Below are 17,775 nucleotides of genomic sequence, written 5' to 3'. Positions count from 1 at the left end.
CAGAATTTAAGAATCGAAGTCGTTTGATAAATCTGACGCTCAGTATTCCAGCGCCGGCTGTGGAGACGTGATCTATAAACTCTGCCGTGTCCTTACTGCTGACTTAACAGACTGGTGCTCGTTTTTACACACTTTACTGGAGCTACAAACGGGAGAGTTTGTTAAATGTTAAATCACACCGGCTAGTTAATTTAACGTCAGAAGCTGTGATATCAAAAGCATCCTGACAGATTTTATACTGTACAGATGGTGAAGTTTCCTAAAGCTAACGTTAAAACCGTTCTGACTGGCGCACGTGAGCAAAACGAATCTAACAACACATGCAGGTGTGAAATGCAAATAAAACGCCGTTCTGATTAGTAAAAAGAAATCGAATGCTGTTTTTAGGCGAGCCTTCGGGCTAAAGCACGGAATACAGTCGTGTTTTCGGGTAAAGAACGGAAATAAAACGCCGCACGTCGGAACTGGAAACGGAAAGGAAGTCCTGTTTTCTTGCTTTACGGTGATTCGAGCGTGTGTCGGTGTGCGCTGTGGTGAACGCAGCGAGGCGATAGTACACTGTAAGTGTTAATGAGTAGGCGTGTTGAGATTTTACAGTACTGCTGGTGCGCACTATTCCTGTTACAGCTTTAATACTCCTACATGAAATGTGGCTACATGGATGTTAAAGAGCAAATACACAAAATACACACAGCACCTTATCGTGAAGCTTAGTGAAACTTACCCATCCCACACACACACACACACACACCTCCGTGTCAGCAGCTCTGTGTGTGTGTGTGTTGCATCCGTATCTATGTGTATTTATATTGGATAGAATGTCAGAGTCTCTAGAAATAGATCATTACTCATCTGCACACTAATTTTGCACTGCTGCAGCAGACGAGTTAATTTACACCGAGTGCTGCTGTAGTTCTTCTCTATCGGGATTAAATGTAATCTGACGAACCTGTTTGACTCGTATTAATTGCTGCTGAATCATTAACGAAGGATCCCGATCTGTTTCAGCCCGGCGTCTCTTGAGGCATCGTGTAGAAGGTTTTAGAGCGAGTGTTCTGCAGGTTTTTACGCAGTTAAGCTTTAATAACTGAAGCACAAAGTTTTTCTTCCTGTGGTTTTTACTCTGCAGCAGACTGAGATCAGGTTCTGGCTGCTTGTGTCTCGCGGCATGGAAAACTTGATACCTTACGCACTCATTTTCCGTTCCATACAGAGCAAGCTGAAATCTCACTCGGCTCCTCGAGATTCCCCGCCGCGAACGCGCCCGCCGTCAGTTTCCCTCAACTGCTAAACGACCGTCTTTAATTAGCCGCTAGCTGCTAATTGGACCAGATTTCCTCCCGTATTAAATCATCACACTTCCCCCAGATGACAAGACGGTGAGATGGAGGACCGATCCAGTCATGTGTCTGTTAAGCTCTATGTGAGGTGTGCTGTATAGTTGCTCTGGGTGCTCTATGTCAGGTGCTGTATAGTTGCTCTGGGTGCTCTATGTCAGGTGCTGTATAGTTGCTCTGGGTGCTCTATGTCAGGTGCTGTATAGTTGCTCTGGGTGCTCTATGTCAGGTGCTGTATAGTTGCTCTAGGTGCTCTATGTGAGGCGCTGTATAGCTGCTCTAGGTGCTCTATGTGAGGCGCTGTATAGCTGCTCTAGGTGCTCTATGTGAGGCGCTGTATAGCTGCTCTAGGTGCTCTATGTGAGGTTCTGTAATAAAAACAACCCTATTGTACACCACAGCATTGCTGATGCGGTCTGAATGCGTTTGATTCATTTTCCATCTTCTGACGGCTTCAAATAAACGAATATTCATAACGTTTGATTGTCAAATTCTCATGCGAGATGTTATTGTTTTTATACTTACATTAAGTCCAATATTCCACAGACGGATCCTTATTTCTTTTCGCTTGGATGCATATAACGTAGATTTTATCTTTACATACTTTTAGTTTAGTATCTGATGCCCGATTTCCGCGTTTCTCGTGTGTTTGTAGTAATGATATAAAAATATATGGGAATTATTTCAGACAGGCTCAAGCTCAGAGGTCTGAGATAATAATAATAATAATAATATCATCCCCCCCCACCATCTTCTCTCCATTGAGATCATTCCTGTTGTTTAAAAGGTATTTTAAGGGTTAACAAAGATGTAAAGTCGACCTTTAGACTGGACCTCGGCCCTGACTCCATTAGTAACCTCTTGTTTTCCTGTTATCTGAAACCCCAGCAGTTTGCCCGAGCGCAAAGCTCATCATTATACACGTTAAAAGACACAGCTGACCTTTTCACTTGCCACGTTGCTCTTTTCCGTGTGTGTGTGTGTGTGTGTGTGTGAACCCAATCTCTTTCTGTCCATCATGCAGCATTAAATATTCAGCGTGACACAGCGCTAACAAAAGAGACCCAGCCACAGGAGCACGGTGAGGAGGTGCACATGATACCAGTCAGACTAACGGCGAGTCTCTGATGTACTGACAAATTTCTTGTAGAAGCTCTTTGGTGTAAAAGGATCGATCGGTCATTTTTACATCGCACGTAGCTGAATATCTCTAGACACTTTGACTTGATTCGATTTGTTGTTATAGTTCCGGTAGATGCACCAGAAAAAAGACGGCGAAGGGACTGAAGTGACCTTCGTTCACGTTAGAGATCAGATCAGATCTTTGGTGTAAACAAAGGGGAGGAAAAAAAATAAACGTGCCTTTTTACAGATTTACAGCTTCAGATGAAAACAAATAGTCCTAAAATCCCCAGTCCTAAAATCACGTGACCGCTACCACATCAGAGGTTGAAGGATGACACGTGCGTCCTAACAGACGTGCGACGTTGGCGAACCTTTTTGTTCACTCTCTTGCTGTCACGCTGCAGTGTTAAACACTCAGATGAAGGCGATCACCATCGTCTGAGCTGTGATTGACAGGGCAGAGAGCGTAGGCTCCTCCCACCACATCCACTGTCTCGGACTCCGCTAGCGCTAGTGAAACTCGCGATCTTTCCTGTGCGCTTGTGACACCACACTAAGGGTTTCGGCACTTTCTCTGGCACTTCTGTCATCACGACCGTTTCAAATTGCCGCGTCAAAAAGTTCGTATTCAAAAGCAGCGTCTGCAGTCCAGCTCACGAGAGGCGCCTGCTTTCTGTCAGACGTGAACTGATGAGTCCTCATACACACACAAGCTGATAAATAAAGATCAGTCACTAACTGTAGTGACACACTGTAGTGATATTTTACTGCTTTTAGTGCTTCAGATTCTCTCCAGAGGATTTTTGTACTTTTCCATAAGGACTGAAAATGTTTTTTTTTTCTTCCTGAGCATCGTTTCACTTATTGCCCTCCTACATGTTCCCAATTTTTTATACACACACCCACGAAAACACACACAGACACACACAGACATGCCTACACATTTCCTCTCATACTCCTACACAGACAGCATGCTGGATCATCCCTAATCCCCAGTGCACTTTATTACTCCTGTACACGCTGAATAAAAACTGACACTTTCCCCGCCTCGGTCGCCGCTCGCCTCGGGACGTCATTACATCAAATCGATCTCCTTCCGTGTTAGATAATAACTCTGTGCTTTTGGCACACACTACTGAGCGGCGGCGAAGCGTTCTGTAGATCAAGTCGAACCCGACGCACTTTACTTTTAATAGTGAACTTTTCATTAAAAGTGCGCGCCGATCATTTAAAGACCCTACGGAGGTTTTCGGTAGCGGAATCCGGAGGAGTCGAAATCCCGAGGGTCCGAAGCAGATGTCGAGGGAAAACCTGTGAGACTTTGTGACGAGGAGGTGACCGGATTCGTCGATTAGGTAGACAGCCGTGTCTCGTCTCGAGACGCCTCCCATCTGACGCGTAGGCGAGGATGATTGTGACTAGTCGAGTTCTTATCGTTTCACACACTTCTACTTAGATATTTCAGCTTGGGTCAGTTTCTGGATCTGGAGCTCGTCGTATTGTATAAATGGTCTCGGAAACCGAGTTGTACTCGCAGAGCCGCTGTGACGGAGCTGTGCTCTCGGTGTTCTGCAACCTTCATGATTACCCTCACAGTCTGAGTTGTTCTTCTGTAATGAAGAGGAGTGAAATCCGATTCCATTAAGAGTGATTTCAGATTGCAGCTCGTTTCCAAATCAGATTGTTATCCGATCATTATTAGATTAATGCGAGTCGTATTTACTCTATATCTAATCTGATACTGATTTTTTTTGTTGTTGTTGTTTTTTTTTCCCTTCGAGATCCATCATCCTGAAGGTTCTCTTTTGCACAAGAGCGTTTTCCTTTTGAAAAACAGAAGAGTAAATCTAACGAAACTTTTTTTTTTCTCTTTACAGAAATCTTGGGAAGTCTGGATTGAGGGTGTCGTGCCTCGGGTTAGGTAAGTGTTTCTGCAGGACATCACGAGCCTGGTTAGAACAGGATAACGTTAACGTCGAGTGCTGGAGCGATCCCGTCATGTGCAGGGTCCCGATCCACGGTGACACTCCCTGTTTTTCTTTGAGCATCGTTTAAATCCCATCCGGTCACATCGCATCAGTCGCCGTGCGTTTTCTCTGTTGCCGCGTCACGCTGTAGTCAGGCGTCTCGCGTATCCACTTCCTGATCCTCAAATCGATAAATGCTTATGGGTTCTGTAACTTTGTCAGTGCTGCATAAACAGGAAGTCTGTAACGGTCATCAGGAGACAGAAAATAAAACCATCACGTATGAAAATATATACAAAAATATATTACAGGCAACTAAACCCTACACTAAAAACTAATCCCATCCAGCTAGAAGGAAAAGCAACAAGAGCCATAAGGAAGAGGCTTGGGCAAAGCCGTTGTTGGTTGTTGGTTCTAACAGAACCCACCACTGCAATAAATGGCAATAAACATGTACTTGTGTCTGTGTCGTTCAGTAAAAAAAGGTTCCTCGTCTCCGTCGTTCACCTTCAGCAGAACAACTCATGACTCTGGCTTTATGACATAATGCCATTTCTGTTGTACCGGATTCCACCATGTTTTCCTTTCCAAGGTACCTGAGATGGGGTGGAGTGATGGGGTATTTGGGTGGGTGTATAAAAAGACTGACACGTAGCCTGTGTAAGCATGAACAATGAGTCCTGCTCAGACCAGATTTCTTAACCCCATAATATACACATAATAAAGGTATAATATCGTCGCTGTCGGGCGGAATCCTCGTATCTCCAAAACCGTTATTTTTCAGGAAGTTAAAAAAACTCCGTACCTTATCTGCAGTGCACAGGGTTTAGTCCGCGTTGCAGTGGATCGTCTTGCACTAAATTCCTGTCCTCAGACGAGCACCAGAACTAGCGGGGGTCAAGATTTTTTTTTCTTTGAGCCCAGTGTTTTGAAGACATTTACCTCAGAAGACGTGTTGATTCGTTGCGACTCTTCTTGAGGAGAAATATGCCGTGAAGCTCTCCCACGGAGTGAGGAAGAGGTGGACAGTTGAAGTGTCCAATGGAGTTATGAGATTTGCGCTCAAGCTATTTTCAAGACTTTAGATTGGTTAATAACTTGTAAAAATAACAGACCCACGTGGGGACTGACCAATAGCATCGATATGTGAAAAAATATGAAACTGACCAAATTTGGACATATGAGGTTTCCGCCCGACAGCGACGATATGTTTCATGTTCATTTTACTAGCTAGCTAGCTTTAGGTACCGCTAACGTTTTCGCCCGCCGTCTTCTTGAGGATTTGAATTATAATTATATATTATAATATATTAGATAATTATATAATATATATTATATTATATATTATATAATAATATATAATATAATTATATAATATAATATATTAGAATTATACCCTTTGGTCTCTCTGTCATACTGTGGATATTTATGAGAAGCATGCAGGCAATCCTATTACCACTGATGGCTTGATATAATATAATAATATAATATAAGATATAATATAATAATATATAATATATAAGCTTCATAATATAATATATTATAATTATATAATATATTATATTATATAATTAAAGTGCACTGTTGCTTTTAGGGCACGACTAGGGTTCAGAGCACTGTTTGATTCAGAAAGGTGTAGTGTTTAGCCGTACAGGCAGCATGGAGTGATTTCTGGGGTTTTTTCCTACAGGAACATGGGTGACGTTTGGGGGTCAGATCACAGACGAGGTAAAATCTCACAAAAACACCTTCATCTTACGACGGCTTGGTTTAAAGTAGTAACTGTAATTGTGAACGTAATAGACTGAAGCAGCTCACCCCCGTTTTCCCTCTCCTCCCTTTTTTCATCTCCGGCAGATGGCCGAACAGCTGATGACTCTGGCGTACGAGAACGGGATCAATCTGTTCGACACGGCTGAGGTCTACGCTGCAGGAAAGTGAGTGAGCCAGAACTCCTCGTCACGCCGTGTTTAGTCCAGTCACCATACACCCGAACATATGTGTGTGTTCCAGCCTAAACCCCCGACTCACCATATCAGTCTGAATCATTCGTTTGTGTCGAAACGACCGTTTTAGAGTTTTGTACGCGCTCCGATGTTAAAACCATCCAAAGTAACTAAAGTGGCATAAAACTCATCACGCACCACCGAAGGTCACTATACGGGCAAGCAGTCAAATGTCTTTAGTGAAGAACAAAGCTGTCGGGTCGGATTTAACCGTCAGTAAGTCATCAGCCTGCCTTATTAGCACGGTGTACCTGAGGGATTCATTTTCTCCACCTATTAAATGACACAACCCGGAGTCGTTACTTTACTAAAGCAGACACGCTGTGACGGGAACGAGGAGGATTAAATCCACCCAGGTTTCAGCTTGTGAAAGCTTCCTAATTGTTTGTCATGTAAACTAAATTGTGCTCGAGTATCATATTCATAATTGGTGTAATAACGATCAGCGAGTCGTACTGAGAGACACCACACGGGGGCTGAAATAGTCTGTATATATACACACACACTGTATATATGTGTGTATATATATATATATATAATATATACACACACACACACACTGTAAATAGTCTGTATTTCTAATTAAAAAAAAAAAGCTTAGTTTGGTGTTTGTCTTCAGCATGCGTTTAGGCCAGGAATTCATAACCAGGGTTTTATTTACTGTTGAGGTTGTGAGCGATCAAGGCTAGTCTTTTGTTTCGTTTATTTATTTATCTAATACAAGAAATATTGCTCTGCCTCCGGACCTAACGAAGAGCGTTTCATGTACCAGTTTCAGTAAAGACCATTGAATGGTCAGAGCTTTTTTATATATATATATATATATGCGCGTGAGTCACGGCTCATGACGACAATCACAACAAAGGCAGAATGTTCACAATTCCATTGCTTAAAGGTGGGGTCTCGGTTGTTTAAAAGCCAATGTTGACATGTGAAATCACCAAAACAAACACGCCCCTAACCCAAATGGGTCCCACCCCTGTATTTATAGCTCCGCCCACACATACATACGTAATACATACGTACATACGACTAATGGAAAGAAACGTGTCTTTATCATAGCTGAAGTGAAGAACAATACGATTGTAGATAAACAAACAAGTAAAAATGACACACAAACATAATCATGTAAAGGACAAAGACATATATTAGTTCTGTGTAACAAAACAAAACCAACGTTACTCACCTATCGAGAAGGAAAAAAGCGCCTCGGCGTCTTAAGTAAAGTTGGTCACATATTCACAGATTGGAGTTTCCCGAGTCAATAACTCCTGAGCTAAACACTGTTACTACACAAAACACGGTTGTAGCTGCGTCTCTACATTACTACGATAGAAAAGAGGTGTTATTTGTGTAGTAACAGCGTTTAGCTCAGGAGTTATTGACTCAGGAAACTCCAATCTGTGAATATGTGACCAACTTCCTGCTCCTTCAGTTCTCTCCAGCGCTGGAAAGCTGATCCTATATTAACACGTCCTACTTCTTACCTTATCGTAAGTCTTTCTTCTCTTTCTTTCTTTGTTTTTATCCTCCACGTCAATGTTAAAACCGCTTTCTGCTAATGTCACACATGCGCACTGAACACTCTCTCCGCCCATATCGACAAGACACGCCCCTTTCTGCTCATTGGCTACACGTTTGTTTTGTTTTTGTTTTGTATGGCGGCCCGACGCAGTTTTCTGAAGCATTTCTCAAACATCGTGCACCGCACCTTTAATGTCCATTTGAGGCCATATGTACAAACATTCTGCTTCGTCCTGAAGCGTCAGTCCACTCTATACACCTACTTTATACACCTTATTACAGAATCTACAAAACATACTGTACATCCCGTAACTTGTCTTGACATTTATATACATGAGAAAAACTGCTTTAGTATTTCACTGACCTTATTGATCTAAATACAGCACGTTTAATGTAATAATGTACTTTAAATGCTCATATTTATATTACATTAAACAGAAGGAAAAGACTCAAACATTCATTAGAAGATTTCCCCCCTTGAATATTTGAATATGTAAATATATTTTAAATAAACACATTATTAGCCTATATGGCTAACAGTATGTAAACCTCTGATATCACATGAACAGTCACAGTTCCATCACGTGTCCAGATTCAGTGGTCAGATGTCCACAAACCTTTCGCTTCTATAGTTTATTAAGGTTCGTAGACGCTCCGTAACCCTTTACTGTTATCTTAACCATAATATTAGTAACGAAGCTACACAGACAGCCGATCAGATTAAATATTTTCCAGTGCACTTAGTTGTCTGGAGACGTTTCTGTCCTCTTTACCGGAGGAAGCGACGACGTCAGAGACGTGTCCTAAAATGCTGAGCGGTGATTTCCTGTAAGCGCCTGATCCTCGCCTCGGTTCCCTGCAGACTCACAGAGCACACAGAAGATCTAGCTAGCATGTGAGAATGTGTAGCGCAGTCTGACACGACGCTTTATTAGCAAGCAAAGTGAATTACGTTCTTCAGTTAGATCGGTGCTGAGCGTTAACTCGGATGGAGTCGGTGGGGGGTAGAAGAGGGGGGGGGGTGTGTGTGTGTGTGTGTGAGCGTGGTTTCTAGCGGGTGGTGTTTGGAAAGCCTGCAGCAGCGATCGCACACATGCAAAGCACAACACCTTGGAGTAAACATTCACCCTGGCACAAGACGTATATACACACACACACACACACACACACACACACAGACACACACACAGCGTAACCTCTCACTCTTAGTCTTTCTCTCCTTCTCGCATAACCAAACAAACACACAGGCTGTGCCGCCCACACACCCGTCTGCCTCCATCTCCGTTACACCACCTTCTCATCCAAACTCGCTCGGAAATCTTACTTACAAACGATTTCTGCGCGTAGTTTATGTTTGTTTCTGCTAACGTTCCTAATTAATCCTAGCATTCCAGATCCTATTAAGATGTGACTGCAGCGTTAACACACAGGTGTTGAATTGAGACGCCGTCAGCAGAACCTCCCAGTAGAACCTGGACTGACGTGAGAACCTTACTGGCCGAAGAGACCCGGGGGTCGTCGGCGAATTGGAGATCTGCCACAGAGTCGTTTTCTCTTCTATACTTAGATCTTTCTCACACTTTGAGACAAAGTTGGAGCGGATGAAGAGCTGCAGATTGAGGAGGCCACGTTTCAGCAGAACAGCTTGTTTTGTTTAACGTGTCAAGCGCGCTGGAGCTCCTGGATATTAGGCTTCTATCAGACACACTCCAGGGTCCAATTAGCAACCGTGGTGCTATTATCGACCGGCATAAAGCGTCTCAGCGAATGAGCAGAGAGTCGGTGGTGCTCGGCTGAGCGCGCAGACCAAAAAGATCTGCAGAAGAAAGTCCTTACTGTTCGTCGAATGGATTTTTAATCCCTTTATATGACGTCATCCTGGTGCCATGAACACGTTATACAGTAACGCCATTGACCCCATGTCCAGGGTCCGTACTTTTGTTAAGCAAAAATGTTGACCAAAAGTGTTCAGAAGCGGAACACACACTCGTCTCCACACTACGCAGTATTAAAGCTCTCATCCTTGTCGGTTGTCTGACATGTCGAGATAACTAACCTGCGATTACGTTTGCTTAGAGTCTGAGGTCAAGTGCTGTTGACCGTAATGGAAATAAATCACTTCCTGTTTTAAAAGGTCACACCGAATCAGTTCAATACCCTTAAGCCACTTTATGTTAACCTTGTTAAACCTAGAGCTAGATGCTATTATAAAGCACACTGTGTGTGTGTGAGTGTGTGTGAGTGTGTGTGAGTGTGTGTGAGTGTGTGTGTGTGAGTGTGTGTGAGTGTGTGTGTGTGAGTGTGTGTGAGTGTGTGTGAGTGTGTGTGTGTGAGTGTGTGTGTGTGAGTGTGTGTGTGTGAGTGTGTGTGAGTGTGTGTGAGTGTGTGTGTGTGAGTGTGTGTGTGTGAGTGTGTGTGTGTGAGTGTGTGTGTGTGAGTGTGTGTGTGTGAGTGTGTGTGAGTGTGTGTGAGTGTGTGTGTGTGAGTGTGTGTGTGTGAGTGTGTGTGAGTGTGTGTGAGTGTGTGTGAGTGTGTGTGAGTGTGTGTGAGTGTGTGTGAGTGTGTGTGAGTGTGTGTGAGTGTGTGTGTGCTTCTACATACATGCATAACACCTCTCCTCCTCTCTAGTTTGACTTTTCATCACATGGGAAAGTTTGTCATGTTGGAGGAGGAAAAAGTTCTAGCTGGTTTCCTGAGCTGCACGTCACAGTTTTGACAAGCCTTCCTCCAACCGAGCGCTCTGTAACACTGCCTGAGCAGATTTGGGTGGTGCTCAGTTTAAGAATCTGTTGTCTTACTGTCTGACATTGTACTGATGTGTTTATGATGTTTGTTCACACCAGAGAGAGAGTGAGAGAGAGACACACACACAGGAAGAGAGAGACACACACACACAGGGAGAGAGGGAGACACAGAGAGAGAAAGAGGGAGACACACAGGGAGAGAGAGACACACACAGAGAGAAAGAGGGAGACACACACACGGCACAGAGAGAGAGAAAGAGGGAGACACACACAGGAAGAGAGAGACACACACACACAGGGAGAGAGGGAGACACAGAGAGAAAGAGGGAGACACACACACAGCACACAGAGAGAGAAAGAGGGAGACGCACACACGCACAGGGAGAGAGAGAGACACAGAGAGAAAGAGGGAGAGAGAGAGACACAGGGAGAGAGACACACACATGGAGAGAGACACAGAGAGAGTGAGAGAGACACAGAGAGAGAGAGACACAGAGAGAGTGAGAGAGAGACACAGAGAGAGAGAGAGAAACACAGAGAGAGTGAGAGAGAGACACAGAGAGTGAGAGAGACACAGAGAGAGAGAGAGAGAGAGAGAGAGAGAGAGAGAGAGAGACACACAGGGAGGGAGAGAGAGAGAGACACACAGGGAGGGAGAGAGAGAGAGACACACACACAGGGAGAGCGACACACACAGGGAGAGCGACACACACACAGGGAGAGAGAGAGGTATAGAGACACACACATAGGGAGAGAGAGAGACACACACAGGGAGGGGGAGAGAGAGAGACACACACATAGGGAGAGAGAGACACACACACAGAGATGCTTTTAAACGTGTCAAACTTTTCCATTGATGTACAATAAGAAGTGAATCCCATCATAATGAACACAAAAACTAAACTTTTGAGAACTGCCTGAAACATAAAGTCCATTTAATGAAGGATTTAGTGCTGAAGGTAACGACAGCTCACTGACTCGTCTGTTCACTTTATTTATTCTCTTTATGTTATCTAGGGACACACAACTGTTCCAACTGTAGAGAAAATATGGTATAAAACTCCTGGGGATTTTTATAGGAAGTGAACAATTAAAAAGAAGAATTGGGAGCTGCTGGAAAAGGTGTGTGTCCGATTGTTACAGAGGAAGAGTTCTGGTAGTAAACAACCTGGCTGCCTCATACTGCCTCATACTGCCTCAGCTCTGTGGCACAGGGCTATTGTAACGGATCCGCCTGAAGACCTGGTCTCAAGTAAACAAAGAAGAGTGGACGACTTCTGGAGCGGACAACACTGTCTGCGTGCTGCAGTACTGTACCTACCAGGGGGCAGGGGCAGGTAGACGTGAGGAGCAGAATCTGTGCCTTCAGATACCACAATGACGTGCCATCCTGAGGTGGCGTCAGACTCCACAAACGGCCGTTCTTATCGAAGCCTGAGGAGGTGAGATGATCCGAGCTGACTCCTTACGAGAACACAAGAGTTATGGACTCCAGAAGAACCAGAAGTCTTCAACACTTCCATACAATCCAGACCGCCGTCCTCAGTGAGCGCATGCAGGCGCTTACAGGGCAACATCATCACAACACTGGGACACCTACTAGACGAAGGAGGCTGGAGACCAGTTTCTGAGACGGAGGAAGACGACGTCACAGACTTCATTCTGAAGAATGTCTGAAGGTGGACAGGGATGTTGAACCCAGAGCCAGGTGGAGGACCCTGTATAAACCCCCTGTAGATAAGCGTACCGCTGACCTGCAGTGGAGCTACAGACGGACCTGTGGAACACCTCCATCCAGCGGTGAAAGGGGGAGTGTAGGTTCTGTGAGGAGGTTTTTATAGGAGGAGTGAAATGCCCCGTCTCTAAAAGGACTCAACTGGTTTTACTGGACTGTCTGATGGACACAGCGGTGTGGAGAACAGGGAAACACAAAGGGTTAAAGGAGCTACTGTAGACCCAGAGCTTCCCTGCAAGTGGCTGGTAGCAGCAATGCTAAAGGTTTGCTAACTACAAGCTGAGCAGCAGTGCGATGGGTTTTATACAACATGGTGTGTGTGAATGAGGGGTTTAACCTCTGAGAGCTAATGATGTAATCTTTTAGTACTTTAAACTAGTCTAACTTCTGTTTTAACTACTGACCATTTATTTATTTATCTCTTTTTATTTATATACTAAAGGAGGCTTACAGTGAAGAATAAAGCACATACTTTCTTGCAGATAACAAATAAAAGTATTGTTAAACCTCTCTTTTTCTCTCCCTCCCACCCTCTCTCTCCCTCTCTCTCTATTTCTCTTTGCCTCTCTCACTTTCTCTTTGCCATTCTCTCTCTCTCTCTCTCTCTCTCTCTCTCTCTATTTCTTTGCCTCTCTCTCTCTATTTCTCTTTGACTTTCTCTCTCCCCTCTCTCTCTCTATTTCTCTCTCTATTTCTTTGCCTCTCTCTCTATTTCTCTTTGCCTCTCTCTCTTTCTCTCTCTCTCTTTGTCTTTGCCATTCTCTCTCTCTCTCTCTCTCTCTCTCTCTCTCTCTCTCTCTCTCTCTCTCTCTCTCTCTCTCTCTTTCTCTTTCTCCCAGGGCTGAGGTGGTGCTGGGTAACATCATAAAGAAGAAAGGATGGAGGTACTCAGACATGTTTAATTTCCTCTGTTTGTTTTTCAGCTCATTTGGAGGAGAACAATAGGATGTGTTTATGAAACATTAACACTAGCAGCAGCACCATCACTCTGTTACCAGTCCGTCTCTTAATGCGCAACTTACTTATAATCACAGGAAATGATGATTGATCTGAAATTGATGCTGTCTAAGGTGTGCCCGTGTGTGTGTGTGCCCGTGTGTGTGTGTGCCCGTGTGTGTGTGTGCCCGTGTGTGTGTGTGCCCGTGTGTGTGTGTGCGCCCGTGTGTGTGTGCCCGTGTGTGTGTGTGCCCGTGTGTGTGTGTGCCCGTGTGTGTGTGTGCCCGTGTGTGTGTGTGCCCGTGTGTGTGTGCCCGTGTGTGTGTGCCCGTGTGTGCCCGTGTGTGTGTGTGTTGAAAATAAGCCATGCATTTATGAGCATTTGAGACATTTTAATGTTATTTTTCTGTATCTTGTAGTTTAAGCTGCACTGTAAAAAAAATTGAGAAAATTGAGTCATTAAGATTTCTCATGTGCTTCTCCTCTCTCTTTATCTCTCTCTCTCTCTATCTCTCTCTCTCCCTTATCTCTTTTCCTCTCATGTACTCTCTCTCTCTCTTTCTTTCGCGTACTCTCTCTCTCTCTTCCTCTCGCATACTCTCTCTCTCTCTCTCTCTCTCTCTCTCTCTCTTCCTCTCACGTACTCTCTCTCTCTCTCTCCCTCTCTCTCTCTCTCTCTCTCTCTCTCTCTCTCTTTCTTCCTCTCACATACTCTCTCTCTCTCTCTCTTCCTCTCGCATACTCTATCTCTCTCTCTTCCTCTCGCGTTTTCTCTCTCTCTCTCTCTCTCTCTCTCTCTCTCTTCCTCTCGCATACTCTATCTCTCTCTATCTTTTCCCCTCCCTCTCTCTCTCTCTCTATCTTCCTCTCGCATACTCTATCTCTCTCTATCTCTTCCCCTCCCTCTCTCTCTCTCTCTCTCTCTCTCTCTCTCTTTTCAGGCGTTCCAGTTTAGTGATCACCACAAAAATATTCTGGGGTGGAAAGTAAGTATTTACTGATCCTTTGCTTTTACTTTATTGGAGCTCTTTTACAAAACTAAATCTGAAGGTTTTTTGTACCAGTTATGAGATCTGATCTTTTCCTCATTTGTCCTTAAAGGGTAAAAAAAAAATATATATCAAACCCTGCAATAACAGTTAAGACAAGTTATCGTCCTGATACGAGTAAGCATAGTGTAATCACAAACCTGCACACTTCTCACACACACCAGGATCAGGAAAGGTCCACGAGCTGAAATATCCTCTTGGTCCAGGACATTACTACAGTTCTGTATTAACACAGACACTAAACACTCTCGTTTCATTTAGTGCCGTCTTGTGAAACTAACACAACAGAATTTCTCTTTGTTTGTTTGTCTCTTTGTCTCTCAGAGCAGAGACCGAACGAGGACTTTCCCGGAAGCACATAATAGAAGGTGAGTCACACTTCAGAACGCCACACGACCCTGTGCTCAGAGTTGCGTTTATTAGCACCGAGAGTTAAGTAAGTTTTTTTTTTTTTTTTTTAAGCAAGCTGTGTTTTGAGTTTTTGTTGTTGTTTCGTGGTTATCGGGTTTATAGCAGGACGACATTACAGTATGATGACATACAGTATGATGATGGTGTTTGTGGTGTGTTGGGTGGGGTTTGGGTTGGGGGGGGGTTACTGCATATTAATTGCATTAAAAGCGTTCAGTCCCGTGTTGGTGTGTTATGAGACCTGCCGGACGTGAAGGCGTGTTAATGCGGTGTGTGTAAATCTCCACAGGTTTAAAAGCTTCACTGGAGAGGTTGCAGTTAGACTACGTAGACGTGGTGTTCGCTAACAGACCCGACCCCAACACGCCCATGGAAGGTGAGACGGCGACGAATAATTTGAACGTGGAAGTCGATGTAAAAACTCTGTCGTTATGACTAACGTGTCTCTCACGACTAGCTCCATTTCCCAGTTCAATCTGCCGCTCAGAGGATCTGCTGCGCCGCTGCGAGTTCAGGTCGGGCGTAGATCATCCACCCGCTCCGTCCTCCTCGTAACGCCACTCATTATACCGTGTGACACTGAAGGCACTCACTTACAACGACTTGATCGTTTCCCCGTAGTTTCTGTGGTTTAGTGAACTTTAGTGAACTTTCTCAGAATAAACACAACTCACTTTTACATTAAACGCCATGCTTTCTTTTTTTTTTTCTTTTCTTTCATGTGAAGTTTCCTATCGAGACCTGGTTGAACCCTGAGACCTCTGCCTTGGGGATTTTTATATAACCAATGTAGGTTTTAGACTTTCTGATGGAGGAATATATTTTATACCCTTTCTTTTTTTTTTTTTCTTTTCTTTTGTTTCTCCAGCTGCCCTTTAGAAAGTTCACCGAGGTCACAGGTTAGCACACAGCTCAGCCCCGGGGCACGTGGTGTCAGTACGCCGTCGTGCCGTACCGTACAAGCGCCTAACGTTACCGCCCGTTTATCTGTGACTCCTCTTCACACTCGAACTCGGAGAAAAAAAGATAGAAACGATTTCTCCAGCCTCCTTTTCTCAGCCACTCAAACACAGAATATAAGGATTAATGCAGACGGTTTATTTTCCCGCACGCCGCTTGTTTACTAAATAACACCCTAGAAAAGTCTAGAGGACGTCGATTTGGTTTCGCCGCGTAAGTATCGATCAGAGCCGCAGGCTCGTTCCAGTGCAATCTATCAAATACTTAATTAAGGCTGAGCTTTATGAAAGGAAAGAAGAAGAAGAAGAAAAAAATCAATCCGCTTTCTTTTGGTAATTCGTCTCCTGGGAGAAATGATCCGTTAATAATCGGAGAGTTGTGTGAATTTGGGTCTGATGCTCTGATGGTTTGCAGAGACGGTGCGAGCAATGACCCATGTGATCAATCAGGGAATGGCGATGTACTGGGGCACGTCCCGCTGGAGTCCCATGGAGATCATGGTGAGTCACTTTAATATTAACCGGCAGCGAGCGCTCCTTGTGTACAGGAGACACAAATCCACCCAGGCAGGGGCATTTTGGGGGAATAGAACAGCACTTATTACCCGTAATGCTTTGATGTCACATTGTTTGTCTCTCTGGGCTGAAATCTTATGCGCTTGTGCACCTGAACAGGAAGCGTACTCCGTGGCACGACAGTTTAACCAGATCCCCCCGATCTGCGAGCAGGCCGAGTATCACATGTTCCAGAGAGAGAAAGTCGAAGTGCAGTTGCCCGAACTCTTTCATAAGATCGGTGAGTTTCCCTTTCAGCAGAAGCATGATCCTCTAAGCATTATCCGTCTATGGATAAATAAAACGCATGACGTCACTCTATAACAATCTCATGAGACGTCGTACCGGTTTAAAGCGAATAAAACAATAACACTTGTAGGATAAATTGCTGTTGTTTTCCTCCATATCATGTTAAACCAGTTCCTCAGCTAGCGTTTATAAGTAAACCTGATGTTAGTGAACTAGCTAGGTCTGTAGATGATGATGAGCTAAATAACATCTCTGTGTGTGTGTGTGTGTGTGTGTGTGTTTCAGGCGTAGGCGCAATGACGTGGTCTCCGCTGGCCTGTGGGATCATCTCAGGGAAATACGACAGCGGCGTTCCACCGTACTCTCGCGCCTCTCTCAGGGTACTTGGTCCTCCATCGGTCTCTTTGTCGCTCCATTTTTTCTCTCTCTATCTAGATTTCCGCAACGTTCGTGGCTCTTGTTGGTTCTCTGTGTCTCTTGTTGGTGTTCTAACGGAGATGTTCGTGTCTTTCCTTGTGGAGTGTGTTGTCTGTGAATGTTCCTCGTTGTGGCATGAGCCTTCAGACCAGTTTTGTCACGTGACTGTGTCTCTGTGTCATGTGACGCACATTCACACTAGTCCTGAAATTGTCTAGTACAGTCGTGTTTACATACGCGTGTGCGTGTGCGTGTGTGTGTGTGTGTGTGAGAGAGATAGAGAGTGAGTGAAGTAGCATGCAGCATGGTATCGCTGTTGGTCCGTTGGTGTTGCGTCCACCTCGTCCCTCACCTCCCAGCGTCCTCAGAGCTTTAACACCACACTCTCGTACGAACCCACGCTGTGCTGGTGATCTGGACAGTGATGGGTCTTGTGGGGTTTTTTTTTCAGATCTGAGTGCTTGGATCATCAGACTCAACCCTTCCCACTGTTAATCTTAACCATGCTATACTTCTGTCCCAGCACACACACACACACACACACACACACACACACACACACACACGTATGTAGACTGATTACATAATAATTTGATGTATTTAGTTGATAGAATTTAAACAGAAAGTGTTCCGTAATGAACACTCAGTGTTGACGTGTGTGTGTGTGTGTGTGTGCGTGTGCGTGTGTGAAAGTCTTGAAGGAATCAGGTTGGCAAATGATTCACGTTTAGAAGTATGGTCATTATTGTTTACATTGCTCG

At 44.4% G+C, this 17,775-nt stretch overlaps 1 protein-coding gene across 8 annotated transcripts in view; it reads left to right on the top strand.

Annotated features, from left to right (window-relative positions):
• kcnab2a (potassium voltage-gated channel subfamily A regulatory beta subunit 2a) overlaps positions 1 to 17,775 on the top strand; it is a 72,400-nt gene that overhangs the window by 47,420 nt on the left and 7,205 nt on the right. For all 8 annotated transcript variants that reach the window (XM_060858070.1, XM_060858069.1, XM_060858075.1 and 5 more), the window contains 10 exons: positions 4,340 to 4,383; positions 6,120 to 6,157; positions 6,287 to 6,366; positions 13,278 to 13,322; positions 14,316 to 14,360; positions 14,748 to 14,791; positions 15,124 to 15,210; positions 16,209 to 16,294; positions 16,469 to 16,589; positions 16,883 to 16,977. In XM_060858070.1, the coding sequence (XP_060714053.1) occupies positions 4,340 to 4,383; positions 6,120 to 6,157; positions 6,287 to 6,366; positions 13,278 to 13,322; positions 14,316 to 14,360; positions 14,748 to 14,791; positions 15,124 to 15,210; positions 16,209 to 16,294; positions 16,469 to 16,589; positions 16,883 to 16,977 (685 nt within the window). The remainder of the gene's footprint in view (positions 1 to 4,339; positions 4,384 to 6,119; positions 6,158 to 6,286; positions 6,367 to 13,277; positions 13,323 to 14,315; positions 14,361 to 14,747; positions 14,792 to 15,123; positions 15,211 to 16,208; positions 16,295 to 16,468; positions 16,590 to 16,882; positions 16,978 to 17,775) is intronic.

This window comes from Tachysurus vachellii, chromosome 22 (genome assembly GCF_030014155.1).
Source record: "Tachysurus vachellii isolate PV-2020 chromosome 22, HZAU_Pvac_v1, whole genome shotgun sequence".
Taxonomy (NCBI): domain Eukaryota; kingdom Metazoa; phylum Chordata; class Actinopteri; order Siluriformes; family Bagridae; genus Tachysurus; species Tachysurus vachellii.
This window is presented reverse-complemented; position numbering and strand designations above follow the sequence as displayed.